At 33.3% G+C, this 17,084-nt stretch overlaps 1 protein-coding gene across 1 annotated transcript in view; it reads left to right on the forward strand.

Moving 5' to 3' along the window:
- Positions 1–13,446: 13,446 nt before the first annotated feature.
- Positions 13,447–17,084, forward strand: part of LOC145276658 (protein CFDP2-like) — a 174,302-nt gene continuing 170,664 nt past the window's right edge. The window contains exons 1-2 of the mRNA XM_080127848.1: positions 13,447–13,480; positions 15,554–15,571. Of these exons, the coding sequence (XP_079983974.1) occupies positions 13,447–13,480; positions 15,554–15,571 (52 nt within the window). The remainder of the gene's footprint in view (positions 13,481–15,553; positions 15,572–17,084) is intronic.

A 17,084-nucleotide genomic window follows, 5' to 3' on the forward strand; every position in this document is an offset into this window, starting at 1 on the left:
GAACGGAATTAGTGGTGGGAGTTTGAATGTGTCTCGATTCATTCAATTTCGGACTTAAGCATATATTCAACCACTACCGTGGTTGAATGATATATATATATATATATATATATATATATATATATATATATATATATACAGCATAATCATGTTGACACACCAGTTCTCGTTAGATTACCGAGGTTAAGTAATGATGAGCCTGGCTAGTGCCAATTGAGTGACCATTTGGGAATACTATGCGCTGTATGTATTGTACCAGGACGTAGAAATTTCCAGGTTAGTATTTGGGGCGCATTTAAAAACACTGGAAGAGATGCACCTCCAGTCGTTATCGAAACATCTATGAAAAAGAAAATTTTGATATAAAACCTGATGTGTACTGTCTACTTAAGGAAGTCATTTGCACTGACTGAAGTGTCGATGGTTCTACAACAGCCTTCACCATGGTAAACAAATTATCTATGTGGATTTCCGGACAACTTAATTGCCTGAACTTCATGCATCGGAATTCAACAAGAGAATCCATTAATACGTATATAAATATGCACACACATATATGTGTGATAATATCAGGATAACTTCCAAGATGATACAAAATATCTTGATAAAAGAGAATTAATACAACTTTTAAATATTTTCTTTTCTTATTATTCACTTTTATCATATTTCTTTTTCTTCGACGGCTGGAAGTTTTATTTCAGTTTAAAAACAATATATTTGCATTTCGAGCGGAACTCTTTATTTACTTCACAAGGGTAACGTGCTCTTGTTCCGTCAGCCATGACTGGAGAGAGGTCCTAAGTAATTCAAAAGGACCCGTGGTGCAGTGATTAGAGTACTTGGAAAAATCAATTGTAAAAAGTGATATTCTTCTGAAGGTTGAAGGTTCAATTGTTTCAATGCCCAGTTCGACAATTTCAAGCATTATATCGTTTGAAGTCAACCTTTTTTGGCTTAAAACCTATTGGTATATGAAAATTTACTGAATTACACGAACTCAGTATATTACATATAAGTCCATATATATATATATATATATATACATATACATATATATATATATATATATATATATATTAGTGATGGGACGATTCCAATATTTTTCCCGATTCCGATACAATTAACGATTCCGTACTAAATTCCCGATTCCGATTCTTTATAAAGCTCTAAATATTTAACCATAAAAGTGTTATTTTGTTCCAATTATGGTAAAAACACATCTTAAATGTGCCTATATTTTCTCAAACGTAAAAACATACTCGTGGTTAGTCTTACTTGAAGTTTTAAATCAATAAATATTCAGTGTGAACGACTGAAAAATACAATTGCAAATTACTTAGGACTTTTGTCCAGTCATGGCTAACAGAACAAAAGCACGCTACCCCTGTGAGGTAAATAAAGAGTTCTGTTCGAAATTCCATCCAAATTCCTGAGTTTGACAAAAACATTTCCGAGCTCGACAAGATACACCTGAAGAAGCTTGGAGGTTACATCGACTGAAACGTTGTGAAAATCACACTCAAGATGAGAACAGTAGTCCGATTAATCCAAATAATACGAATAACCAATCCTTATCTCAAAAATTCAAAAACGTAATACATTCCTATTATTTATGTACATGTATAAAATGATATATGCATCCGACTGTAGAGTAGAAAGAAGGCGACAATCCCTATATGAGCATTACTTCACAAGAAATTTGAAGCAAAATTTTTCTTAATAGAGCATCTACTCATGGACTAGCAGCCAATCAGAACCCAGAGAATAGACTTGCCCATCTGAACATAATGGAACATTCAAGCATTGGTTAGAAACCGGCTTTCCTGTGTTCTTTATAACTCATTTTGCAGACAATTGAGAACTGACTACTAACTTCACTAAAAAGTCAATAACATACTTCTAACACTTGTGGATCGATTGAGTGATTGATTATCACCATGCACACTTCGCTTGAATATGATGGTTTTAGATGGTGGGAGAGAATACAATGCATAAAGAGCCAATGATTAGAGAAGTGGTGAGAGGAAGGGAATATTGTAATTAATTAAGAGAGAAAACAGAAAAGTGGGTGGAAGAGTAAATAATGGAAAGAGGTAGGGGGAAGGATAGAGGGAGGAGGAAGAAAGACGAAGAAGAAGAAAAGAGGGGAGAAAGAAAGAGGGAAGGAGAGTAGAGAGAGGGAGAGAGAAAGAGGAGAAGGAAGGGGAGGAGAAAAGAGGGAAGGGAGGGAAAGAGAGGCGAGAGAGAAAGAGCAGGAGAAAGAAAGAGGAGAAAGGGAGAAAAGAGGTAAAGAGAAGGGCGAGGTAAAGAGAGAAAGGGCGAAGTAAAGAGAGAAAGAGAGGTAAAGAGGGAGAGAAAAAGAGTAAATGAAAAGAGAAAGAAAGAGAAAAGCGAAAGTGAGAAGTAGGAGGAACAGAAAAAGAAGGTTTTATGACATCACAATGTATTCTGTATTCATAGTAGAACAATATGCAGAGAGGAATAGAATCGGGTAAATAAAAAAGAGCGAGAGAGAGAGAGAGAGAACGACGAGATAGAGAGTGAAAAAAGGAGGAATACAGAGATAGGGAGTAGTTAGAGAAATGAATGAAGGGGAAGACGGTGAATATATATATAGAGTCTACTATAACATCACAATATAGATGCATATCTAAACGAAGACTGAGGGTGCATCTCTCCCAGTGGATTAAGTGTACCTCCAGAAACCAATCTGGAAATTTCTATCTCTCTACATATTTGTTAACTTAGTATATTTACATTCTGTGGAATTTCCACAGGTCCTGCTAGTAATTAATAATATATACGACAAAATTCTCCCATAAAAACAACACAATTACACGTCATTCTTTTATACACAAGTAACCAAAGTTAAAATATTCCTCTTTTTCAGGAATCCAATTTATAGACCTGTGCTATTTACAAGTGAAGCTTGTTAAATTCAGTCTAAGTTCATCCTTAGTATTAGCTTATTCATTACACCAAACAGGAAATACCCGTATGAATTCCTGAAAAAGTAAAGAAACTTCTATACAATTAGTTGAAGACAATTCATTATTTTGGTCAAAGCCGAGGGGGAAACTTGGAGTGCATACCTTTCCCAGCAATATTAATGCATAAACAACCATGATAATTTTGATAGGATTGGAACCAGCATAAATGATTCCATTGTCTGCAAGCGTATCCATGATACTAAGCAAACACCTACGTTTCTTCTTAAATTTGTTCAACTGTTGATTTTAACTTTTCTATCTCCTTTTTTTTCTCCCTTTCACTTTTCACTTTTCTCTTTTTTCTTTCATCTTCTCTTTTCGCTTTCCTTATTTTCTTCTTCCTGTTATATTATTTTTCTTCTTCTCCTTCTTTTTCTCTCTTTTTCTCTTCCTTTCTTTTTAATTTTCTTTTTCATCTCTCTCTCTCTCTCTTCCTCCTCAGGTTTTTTTTTTTCTATATCCTCTCTTCTCGAAATTGTGTGCAAATGCGAGAGAGATGTTAATAGTCTTCTCCCCTTCGCTTCAATTTTTCCTCTCTTTTTTCCTTCCTCAAATTCTCCACCACCCTTTATTACCTCCCCTTTGTTTTACCTCTCCTTTCATGATGTTTCTTATCATTTGTGCCTTTTTCTTTTCAAATCTTTTTTTCCTTTTATTTTACAATTTCAAATGTAACTTGGTCTCTTCCTGGCAGCCAAACTGCGTGTTTATCTTTCAAGAGACGCCCTATCTCTCCATCTCTGCAGAAGAGTTCAAAGTTTAGATGTATTTACTTAAAGAATTAAAAGAAATCTTAAAAAAAAAGGAAAAACAGCAAAGAATTAAAACACGAGATGAGTTATGGAAGAACTGATTGGGTGAAAGTTCAATACATACTTAGATTAGTTGGAAGATAAATGTATGCGTACATGCATACACATGCACATATATAAATGCATGCATACACACATAAACATGATATTTATTTTATGAGTACGGATATGTGTATGTGTATGTGTGTGTGTGTGTGTGTGTTTAGTTATATCTACATGCAAATCTATTTTGTTTCTGAAATTTTTAGGTGAGAACTGATAATTTGTATAATTCGGACAACTATTCTTATCTTGAGTGCTATTTTCACAACGTTTCAGCCAATGTAACCTCCGACCTTCTTCAAGTGCATCTTCAAGGAATCTTTCTGTTGAACAAAATATTTATATTATTATATTTGCACCTACCTTATTTAATTTGGGGGAAATTTTGGAGATGAGAATTGATAATTTGGATTCTTTTTTTACTTTTAAGACTACTGTTCTTATCTTGAGTGCTATTTAAAAAAAAATGTATTTCATTTTCACCCCAAACAAGGCACAGTGCCACTTTGTTTGTTTTGAGACATGGCTCTTCAGTTTTGGGGCGAGAATTTAGAGCGATTTCTACCATTATCACAGCATGACCAGCATCATTGGGAACTGTAGTCAGACACAGATCTAGTAGTGAAGCATGTTGCTCTTGCTGATTTGGGAAACGTGACGGAAACATAACCGTCTGTGATACGTAATGTGATATAGAGAAGCTATGTGTTATGCTACTCATGTTGTGGACCAGGATATGAAATACCCTAACTCGCTACAAGAAAATATAATGAAACGAATTGAATGAAGGAAACAAAGAACTCAAATGCTGGAATAAAATAAACATGTCGTTTATTTTCTGTTGAAAAATGAAAGTCTTGGGTGTACACGTGTTCATTAGGCCGTTGACGACTACGCGCGTGGAAGGAAAGGGGGAATGCAATAGAGAAACGCGAAGTGGCAAGCCATCCTGTAGAAAGAGAGGGTTAAACTCAGTAGAGCGTCGTGCACACTACCAGCTGCGTCTGTGTAAGTAGAGAATGCAAGCCAATTACTGTGGTAGACATTGAAGTCACCAAATACATGGACTTGTGCGCTAGTATTTTCACAACGTTTCGTTCAGTTCTAAGCAACACTCTTCTGGGGGTTGAACGTTCAATATATAGTGCAGGCGATATTAAGAATACAATTATGAATTACTTAACAACTTCTACTCGGCGATGGTTGATAGAACGAGCGTATGCTGCCCTTCATAGATGAAATAAAGTGGTCCATTCAAAATTCTGTGCAGACTCTCGTGTTCAACAGAAAGATCCTTGAGTTCGAAATGATACACCCAAAGAAGGTAGGATGTTATATCGACTGAAATATTGTGAGATTAATACTCAAGATTAGAACAATAGTCTGAATAATCGAAATAAAACAAGTATATTTGTTCAGCTGTAAATACATATGAACAAAAAAGAAAACTTATGAATTGGGTTTAATAGTATTAACACGTGCGATGATATTCTTTACTGTTTATAATAAACTATTCCAATCTTCTATTTCATAACGTGTGTGTGTGTGTGTGAGAAAGAGAGAGGAACGTGAGAGTGATAGAAATTGTACAAAATATGAATGGATGGTCAAATAAGATACAGTTAGAAAGAATGAGAACATCTTATTAAGAGCTGTTTAACAGAATGTTTAAATTACGGCTAATTAAACCCATTAAAATGGATTTTGCAAACACAATGCAAAAAACAGTAGGAAGTTTTAACATTTTCTGTGATTAAAATATAGAAAAAAATACTTTCATGAAACAAACGTTAATTAAAAAATCTTTAATATAATGTGTGTATAAAACTGAAAATGTGCGTGGATGTTCTCAACCTATATACTCAACGAATTTTTTATCTACAGACTTGAAATTTAGTATATAGAATATTCGGACGTGGAAAATTTTTTTATCATTTCTCATCCGGAAAAAAGGCTGCTAAAGGTCAAAATTGAAAAATTGGTACATGGTTATTATCTGATTTTTATCTGTTTGTTAACTGTTTCACGAATTCACATGCGTGAACGGTTCACATGAAACAGATTCCTTATGTTAAGAATAAGTAGGTTTGAATGGTGGATTTATTTCCAAATTCATTTCAGATGGGATAAGTTTGGCGCAGTTGTCTGACTTGCTATTTGTTTTTGCACTGCCCTTCATCACTTGAAATGCTTTATTTTACTGCTTATCAATCTATCTATGAATTATTTAATACCGAACAAAGGTGTCAAATTCAATTCTATAGGTCAGATAGTTATTTTATTTTTATTTTTTTTCAGAAACCTTTACTCTTTGGAGGGAATTTTACAGAGAGCATAAAAGTATAACTCCAAGAAAACAATTACTCCCAGAAAAAAAAAAAACGATACTTTTTGAAGACATTTATATTTAAAAACATTACTCCTTGCCTTTGGTACTCCTTGTTGTTCTCAACATGATTGCCCGTCTGCTACTATCTTCTAGTCTTTACTTGGAAAAAATAAAAAAGAGAAATAAGGTTTTTGATTTTTGGAAAAATCAGATTGAAGAATACGGTTTGGAATGAACGTGTAGATACTAGAGCTTAGCATGACCAAATATTCTCTCAGAATGGGCTTGTCCAATCTCCCGTTAATCTGAAGTAAAGGCCTAAATGGAAGAAGAGCTCAGCTACTAGGATCCCACCTATGATCAAGAGCTGGCTCCTTTTGTGGGGGGGGGGAGGGCTTAGAGCTAGTCGGTATCCATCTGCAGCAGACAGAATTCCTAACTTTATCAATGAAATGCATTAACACAGTGTTGCTTCTTTACAGATTATAACATAGGTGTCTTATAATCTAATGTCAACAATAATTCCCATAAACGTTGCTTATAAGTAATCAAATTTAGTTAATTATATTGATCAATTTTATTACTTCCATAGTGTTCCTATTTACTTGCCTCCCCACGAGGGCAGTTAGACACAAGGTCGGTTTTTAATGTGGGGGAAAATCCAGCTCTTCAAATAGGGCCACTCTGGATAGAAAAAAAAAATTGCCTCAATCTAGAAGAATTTCTCTGATGTCAGAAAAGGTGAAGTGTCTTATCAAAACATATACTACACTTTGCTTCTAGCCAAAAGGCCACTTCATCTTTTGATCAACAATCATTCAATCTCATTAGCCTTTATCCTCAATTGGCTCTTGATTTTAACGAGTGGTGACCCAATAGTTACAAAAATAAATAATCTACAAACGAAAAGCCAGCCCGAAAAGCAAGACGATTGTATGTAATGTATATGGATGTCCTGATTAGCGTAATTGCTGTCGCTCAAAGAATTAAACTTCTTAAGCCTTTACTTTCTTATCCTATTATGTTCCTACTTAAAGACTAAATGGTTTTCATCTCAAATCGTCTTTAATTCTTTAATAGAGCAAACATTCTAGTCACACCATCTCTGTCTCATAAACGTAATGAGTGTAATTCTTTAAAAATATTGATTATTAGCTTGCTTTCATCTATATTAATACAAGCTGGCAGCCTGCCGTTGCCCAGTCGTACAATTCGCTTAAACATGATATTTTAATTTATGCAAATTGTGTATGAATTACTACAGAATCAGTCCTCTATTAATTATTATTTAACACGAGGTATAATTTGCCCGGTGGACTAATTTGCAAAAAAAAAAAAAAAAAAAAAAAAAAAAAATTTTGAATAATAATTATAAAGTCGTTCATCAAATTCTGTCTGTGTTTGTTTACAATATAATGTCAGCTGATATTCGAGCTTGACAATGAATACCCTAGAAAAGTCACTTCTGATTAATATTTAGTTTTAAAATATGCAAATGAAGAAATGAATTGTGGCGATTTTAAATAGTACATCTTTTATCTTCAATTGAACTCATTAATTATGGAAAAGCTTGAATAAAATGGTGAGTTACACTCGGGATTGAACAGGGGATTATTCGATCTGTAGTCGAATGCTCCAACACTAAGCTATATCTCTACACTATAATAAATCTGGTTTTAAAGAAGAAATGATTTGCTGAAGTTTTATCCCTTGATCGGTGTGACGTAAAATATTCCCCTGTAAAAGTTATTCTTTTTTTTTTCCTAAAGTGAGAAAAGCTATTTTTAAGATCGTATTTTTTCGATTTCTGATACTTATCGGATGAATTTCTGTACAGAACATATCTAAGAACACTGCCAGACATATAAATTAGCTTTGTGTGAAATTTTCAAAAGATAAGCTCAGCCATTTCGAAACTTACGATGAAGGAAATCACACACAAAGTGACTTTATATAATAGAGATGAAACACGTGTCTCTCTATCTACGATCTACTTTGCGGAAATGATGGTGGCTCATTATTTACTTCCATATTTTCCTTGGCCTACGTCTTCCAACTGACCCTGCTATCTCAACTGTTCTACATATACTAATCCATAACCCATATCTATTTTCTGTTTTTCAATCTAACCATACTAATGGTGTCTCCTGTTCCGCACAAATTTCCCTACACTATTCAGATTGAATCTTCTTCTGAGGTCATTATGTTACATATAGGGGTTTCATTAAAAGAGAGAGTCTTATTATACGTGATGCTTAGAAAGAGTCTTATTACAAGCACAGTCTTAGAAGAGAGTTTTATTACATATGATGTTGTAAGACTCAGAGAGAAAGAGATTGTTCATTTTATTGTAAGAGACTTAGAGAGATTGTTCGTGTTATAATTCTTATATATTAAATGTTCATTCCTTAATTGTGTTTATGGAAGAAGAAAGCTCTTAGAATGATGAGATAGTGTTCACTGTTCAGACATTGTGTAGACATGCTGATGTAGATTCACATTGTAATATGAGATGTCGAGACGTGTATATAAAGACATTTTATAACACAAATATATAATACAATTTCACTTTACCTTTTTGTAAGAATCATAAGACGACGTTTTACAAAAAACACATGATGGTTTATTCTTCACACGACCGGCCGTGATTTCTATCATCAAGAATTCAAAGCTTCACATATTAATTTTAAAAGTGATCGTCTCGCTTCTAGACGCGCCCAGACCCTCTCTCCGTTTTTCACTGACTGAATTCTTTTACTCTAAAGTTTTCTCTATCCTTAGAACTTTCTATTTTCCGTGACGTCATACACATGTTAAAACATGTGCCTTCTTTCACGTGTTCTGGACATGCGTGTCCAAAACTTTTCCTATACTCAGTAACCTATTTTTCCAATATGTTAAAAACATTATCTTATAAGCTGCATTCTTTCAATTTAAAATTTCATAACAAACTTGACAGTGTACATTCTTTTCTTGAAATATTTTATCTATATTCTAAACAATTGTTTGTTTTACATTTTTAAATTCTCACACGTAATCTATTTCTAAACCTAAATTACGAGGTTCGAATTTCGTCTATTGCTATTTCATTTTCATTTTAACTAATCTCTCTATTTTTATACTTACATGAAAAGGGGACAGCCCTTATCATGTAACAATTAGATCTAAAGAAGGTGACGGTAGCTAAGTGGTTAACGATATGGACTGACCAACTGGGTGTACTAAGTTCGAATTCAGTTTGTTCCACAGAAGTACTTTCACTTAGTATGTTAGTAACCTTCACGTGGTCCCACCTGAGATCTTTCTACACAGATTTTTCACTGGAAAGATATCAGTGAAATCAATATGAACAATAGAATCATCCGATCCACATGAAATTAAATGATCCTAACATTTCTAACTGTTAATAATAATAATAATAATAATAATAATAATAATAATATATATATATATATATATATATATATATATATATATATATATATATATATATATGATGAAAATAATGGAAATAGTATTCCGACAAAATAGAGAATTATAATTAAAATTAAAAATCGGTTTCATAAGGAAGAACAAACAAAATCAATTGTTTTGTTCTACCTTATGAAACAGATTTTTAATTTTTAATTTTAAATTATCAATCATCTTACTTAATATTAAAATAGCTCTAGGATATATATTCCTATCGAGCTTATTATATATCTACATTACAACGAACACCGTTTTCTTTTCTTTTATTTTAATTGTATTAATGAATGTACTAATACATTAAAATATACTCTGCTCTTTAGACCCTTGTTCTTATCCCTTATATATATATATATATATATATATATATATATATATATATATATATATATATATATATATACTAGCATGGGTGCCCGGCGTTGCCCGGATGTTTGGAGGTGCATGATGAGCAAAAAAAAAAATAATGGTCAATTTTTTTTAACTTTGATCCTTATTATGACCCCTTAACATTTATTGTTTTGGGCTCAAATTAAGTTATTAAGTTAGATCCATGTTCAAGGAACCTATATCTAAAATTTCAAGTGTTTAGACTCAAAATTGTCGGAGGAGTTTGGTAGAGTTATCAAAGGTCAAATCGTTGAACTTTGACTCCTCAACAGCCAAATTTCTGTCCGCAAACCGATCACATAGATTTTCCCAAATCTTAGTACCCTGTATATCAAATTTCGAGTCTGTAGACTGAAAATTGAAAGAGTTATTGCGTAGGGAAATGTACACACACACACACACACACACACTTTCATAGATATATAGATATGAAATTGAGAAAAAAAAAGGTGCCAGCAAGCAAAAGCATCTTGAATTGGAAAATTATGGAATAAACAGATAAACTGCTTTAGAATGCACTTTTAAATGCGAAAACAAGAATGTTTTTCTTTTTTTCTTTCTAATTATTTCGGATTAAAAAAAAAATCCCTAGACAGAAAAAGTTCTCAAGGTTTATTAGTCTCTTTTTTTCCTTAGAAGTAAAAGTAAAAAGTCCGTCCTCGTTCTAGCACGACCTCGATAACACAATATATATATATATATATATATATATATATATATATATATATATATATATATATATATAACTACTTCATTTATTCACATAAAATTAATATACGAAAGTATAAATTTAAGCGTAAACTTTAAGTATTTACTTCAAAAGAGCTCAATACGTAGGTAAGTTTTAAAATATATATGGCGATTAAGCTACACTGAATATTCTGCGTTTCATCCACTCTAGGATTCTTCAGGCTTATGCGCATAAGCCTGAAGAGTCCTAGAGTGTATGAAACGCGAAATATTCAGTGTAGCTTAATCGCCATGTATATTTTATAATTTACTATATATATATATATATATATATATATATATATATATATATATATATATATATATATATAAGGGAACAAACCGTATTATGTGTTCATCAACGTTTCTCTATTTTGTCGGAATACTATTTCCATTATTTTCATCATATATATATATATATATATATATATATATATATATATATATATATATATAACAGGTAAACTGAGTATTGGAACTGGCACAAGAGTCTAAATGCATTACTAAAACCGGTGCTTGTACAGTATAATGGGATATTAAATAAATGCATTTTAAGTAAAAAAAATTGGTAGTACTTGTATCAAAATATGTAAAGAATTTTAAAAATTACGAAAATGATTAAGTAGAAAAATAATTAAAAGTAAAAATAAAATTTATCGAATTATAAAGTTTTATTGGATTTGTTGATTTTGAAGAGGTCTAAAAATCCAGGGAGGTAACTACAATCTTTGATTTTAACAAAACTGTAATTCTCCATTTTAAAATGGGAATTTGTGAACTGCTAATATCTATGCTTTTTTTTGTAAAAAATAATTTCTAACACAGCTTTTATTCATTTTTTATAATTTTTAGAAATTTTACTAATTTTGATATGTCAAGTTTTTTTGTTTTATTTTACAAAGGAGTCACCACTTATCAAGGTCCGGAGGCCACTCGAGGATAAGGCTTAATGAGTGGTCACGGGGAACATGTCAATCATCGTTAGTAGTGAAAATTTGGTAAATTCGATTACCTAAGGGGATGGCTCATCAACAATTTGTTCACTTTGGATTTGAAGACAATCATATTGTAGTCAGTTGGAAAGCTGAAAAGCGGAATAGAGTTCCACAGGCGTGCAGTTCTAAGAAAAAATTTTGTTCATGGAATCTACGTTTAGGTTTCGGCACAGATAAAGAGTGGGATAAATTAATAATGGTTTCAGCTAGATGAGTGTTTCTCGTGAAAGTCAGGCCAGGGGGACCATAGATTGAAGCTCAGACGAGCACTTGCTATGAAAATAACGATAAAGCAGAAACAGGCTCGTGACGTCAATTCTGTGGAAAGGAGGTTCCAGGGAAGAGAGAAGGGCATCCTCCACTAAGCTATGAAGTCTATTTTGAACTGTCAAGGCAGGATAAGCTGTTTCTAGCAGCTCTTGCCCAGATATGGCAACTGTACTTCATCATTGGACGAACTTGGCTTTTATATATGTAGAGAATTGCATCAGCAGTGAGATATCTACTGGAACGGTAGAGCAATCCAACCATTTTCCCAGCAGACCTGGCAACGGATTTGATGTACATGTTCCATCTCAGAACAGAAGTAAAGGTCAAGAAAAAAATTTAACTCTGCTGCATAAGCATCCTATAACTGAAAAAATGATTTTCCCTTCAATGTTAACTAGCCAGGGAGCTCAGCGTTTGGTTATCATCTAACAGTCTCAAGTGACTTTTGGCCTTGATACATGGTGACTCATTAGTATAAAAATTAAAATACCATTTTTCCTGTTTTAGTAATGGTATTTATTTCTCTCCCATAGCAGAAGATGTGATACAAGGATTGAAAAGTGAGATTGAAGAGCCAGTACTACAGAAGAACACTCTGACCTGAAAAAAGTAACTGGGCAGTCCTGTCGGCATTCCTCAGCAGGGCTGACACAGGCGATTAGCAATAAACTAACCCCTTCTGAAAGAGAGAAGGAAAGCCTGGGAAATTAAACCTCCTAGAACTGCGCAGAACTAATATATTGCAATCAACAGGGGAAAATGCCATTTTAAAAATGGCATAGACTTAATTTTGGTGTCGAGAGGAAAAAATACACCTATTTTATGTTTATCTAGATCAGTTAAAATTAAGTATATAACTTCTCTTTTAATTAGCCCTTTGGCTAGAACAAAGTGTAGTATATGTTGGACGATACTCAGAATGCGATTACTTTGGACGTCTACCCGGTCATGGCTGAAGGAATGAGAACATAATACACGCATGGATGAAATAAAAGGTTCTGTTTGAATTTCTGTGCAGACTCCAGAGTTTAAAAGAAAGATCCTAGAGTTTGACAAGATCCACCTGGAGAAGGTCAAAGGTTGCATCGGCTGAAAGGTTTAAAAAATAACACTCAAGATGAGGACAGTAGTTCGAATGATCCAAATAATACGAAATAGTTATCTAATGAAGCAAACAAGTTTTTATTGATGACTTTTGTTCAAGGGGTTAGGGTTAGGGTTAGGGGTAGGGTTATAGCGATTTCTTAAATATTATCTCTTGCCAATTGTTTCTCATATTGCTTGTACAATATTGAACTTCTTCTTCTTCTTCTCACCCCCCCCTCTCCGCACTCTATTTTCAACAAATAGCCTCCAAACTAAAGTGTAACAAGAGAAAACACGGAATGAAGTAGAGCAGAATGTAAATAAAGACAATGAAAATGTCGGAAATCCTTCAAAAACAAGCCCCCTGGGGTAAGTCATAAATGAAATGCGTGACCAATGCGTCTGGATGATGGACACTGGGTTTACAAAGTGAAAAAAAAAACTAATAAAAAAAACAACCTAAAAACATTTTAAAAAGCCAAATAAAAAACAATGATGAAAACAGCTAAGTTTTATAGCCTATTGGCAATCCAAAAGAAATCCTAATGATGGAAAGTGTTGAAAAATATAATGAAATAACTCCCTACTTCAGTGTATATCACTAATAGAGGAATACGTTCGTGCGTGTGCGCGCACGCGCCTTGACAAGGTTTTCAGTTCTTATGTAGAGAATATGGAATTCAATTGATGAAAATAGGAAATAATCCGGAAGCAAATTGCTTGGAGATATATTCTGAAAGAAATATTTTTTGTCCAAGATTAAAAAAAAAATTCGTTGATATTAAACTTCTAAACATATAATATTGAAGAACAGAGAAAGAATATAACAGCACTCACTCTAGGTTAAACTGGCTTACTCCGAAGGCAAAAGTGTCATGGGAATATCAAATTCACAAACGATTCCCAGTTGGGTGTATATCCCCCATCAAGTAAGATGACGATGTTAGGTTTTTGCAGTTCGCGCAGAGAAGTGTTGACATCCTCCTACATACAGCGCCTAGTATTTTCAAATGGTCACTCATCTGATACTGATCAGGCTCACTGTTGCTTAACATCAATGCTCTAAAGAGGACTGGTGCGTAAATGTGGTTTTGCCGCATATCGGGTCAGTATATAGGGATATAACTGTGCTTTCCAAAAACGGATAATGTAGAGATAGACTTTTACAACATTTTTTATTGTTGGAAGCCTTTGAGATGAGTAATTTGTATATTTTATTTATTTGCCGACTGTTATCCTCATCTTTGTTGTTTCACGACTGTTGTTGTTTTACAACGTTACGACCAACTATCCTTCTGGACTTCAACCCAAATAGTAACCGCTTACCTACAAGTGGCAATATGACTGTTTGGAGTGAATAAAAATTAAAAAAAAAAAATATTTTAATAATGTATTTAGATAGCAAGTATGAACACTGACGAAGCATAATTTTTTCCATCATTTGGACTAGTATTCGTATAGATAACATTGCAGTTTAAACGTTTTAGTTTTATGAACTTGTACAAGTCTATTTTATTTATTTATCCTCATCTTCATAGTTTTTTCATGACGTTTCGGCCAACTATTCCTCTGGCCTTCATCAGATGGTCGTGAAACAACAATTATAAAAATGAGGATAGCAGTCCGCAAATAAATAAAATATGCAAATTATCCATCTCAAAGGATTCCAACAATAAAAAAAATATAATATACAATTCAGTACAATGATGGAAGACCAGATAAGAATGAAATCTATAAGACCACAAAATCCAACCTTGGTCGCTCTTTGGAGCCCATGGCGCAGTGGATAGAGGTGTTGAATCTCTACGGTTTCAGGTGAGCATTGTCTGTAGATAGCGGTTTCAATCCTACCCAAAGAGGAGTAGTTGGTCGAAACGTGGTGAGACAACAACAACTATGGAAGGCAGTAATTACTGAGGATACAGTTAAGAAACTCAGCATTCCTATCCCATCGTTGTTAACCACCTGACAAAGATTATAGAAATAGTTGGCCGAAATGTCATGAAACAACAACTGTGAAGATGAGGATGACAAATAAATATACATATTACTCATCTCAAAGAATCCCAATAATTAAATAATATGAAAATGTATCCAGTAAAAAGATTAGTTGGCCAAAACGTGGTGAATAGAAGACAGTAATTACTGAGAATTCCGTTAAGAGATTCAGCATTGCTACCGCGTCATGATTAATTACTTAATGAAGGCCAGAGGAATAGTTGGCCGAAACGTCGTGAAACAATAACTGTGAAGATGAGGATGACAGTCGGCAAATAAATAAAATAGACTTGTACAAGTTTATAAAACTAAAACGTTTAAGCTGCAATCTTATCTATATTAGTACTTGTCCAAATGATGGAAAAATTATGCTTCGTCAGTGTTCATACTAGTTATCTAAATACATTATTAAAATAATTTTTTTAAAATTCTTATTCACTTCAGTCACATTGCCACTTGCAGGTAAGTGGTTACAAGTTCGGACCATGTTATACTGGAGCACTGTGTAGGTAGTTGAGAAACAAGATGTCTATTCACGTTACATTTTAATTTCTGCAAGTTAGCACAGTCAGGGAAGTAGGAAACAAAGTCTAGCAGTTCGAGGGAAGAAACTATTAGAATAGAAGGATTTTCCATATCTAGAGACATCTACCATAAAGGGTGGGATTCTGCTGTTTGTCTGGTTAGTCGAGGGTATTTATGTTGTGGTGACACAAGTACTACGAGTACGTCAGAATACACTCTATTAAAATACTTTTAAAACGGGCACAGGGATGCAACATTGCAGTGATGGGAAAAAGGCAGCAGTTTGAATGATAGTGTGGGACCTATGAGATTGGGAAGTCTTTTTTAGACAATAAGAGAAAGAGACAAATGGTAGATGCACCAGCCCAGATGTGGCAACAATATTCCATGCATGGACGAATGGTAGCTTCGTAGATATTCATTTAAAATCATAAGATTACTATGCCAATAAATCAATTTTTCATTAAAAAAATGATAACTTTTGATAACTGAAAGAAGAATAAAATACACAGCTAAAATTTTTTATTCAGGAGGATTTATTTCTGTATTAATTCCAGACGGGTAAATTTGAGGTGGTTGTCTGATTTGCTATCTGCTTTCTCACTTTCTCGATTGTAATGAGATTTCAACCAGATTAAAATTCACAAATTTAAACAAATTCTCAAAAAAGTATCTCAGAAAATTAAAACATTGTCATGATCCTATAACTGCAGCCGTGCAGAGCTCTATTTTTCACAGTTTTCTTTGTTTTTTTTTAATTTTTCTGATTGATTGATTGATTGATTTGCATTGTTTAATAGGTCTCAATGAAGAATGAGTATACCTATCCAAACTGTATTTTGTTTTGTATATGATTTTATAAAAATTTAAACCATAATTAACAGATGCAGAAACCTGTTGTTTATATCTAGAAAAATAAAATAAAATTACAAATTTATAATACCAGGGAAACATTTGAAAACATGAAAGCATGAAGCACAATGTAATGTTTGATCCCGAGGGGTGGGTGTAACTGTAAAATATGTCCCAACTCTGTTATATTTAAAAAAAAAAAAGTTATCACATTGAGTATTATAACATATTACATATTAAGGACCATGTGTCAATGGCGATTATGTCAGCTAGTATAGTGTTTGACAAGGGTTACATTGAGTGCGTGTCATGATAACCCAAATCTGTGAAACAGAATTATTCCCAGGGTTGAATCAAGATGGCTGACATTGAGGTCATAGCAAGGAAATGCGCCAAGTCAAAGAGAGGATGAATTTTAGGGTTTTATTTAGAATTCGACTTTTACAAAATACAAAAACATACAAACAAATCATTATGATTCGTTTGTATTACAAGGAAAGAAGGTGTCATTCAAAAAATAACATAAATTGATCACGGTTTTTAATAAGAAAATCAAATTTTAAGACGAGCAATACCAGAGAGCCATGTTTTTTTCAAT

Source organism: Euprymna scolopes, chromosome 5 (genome assembly GCF_053919585.1).
Source record: "Euprymna scolopes isolate OS-2025 chromosome 5, ASM5391958v1, whole genome shotgun sequence".
Lineage (NCBI taxonomy): Eukaryota > Metazoa > Mollusca > Cephalopoda > Sepiida > Sepiolidae > Euprymna > Euprymna scolopes.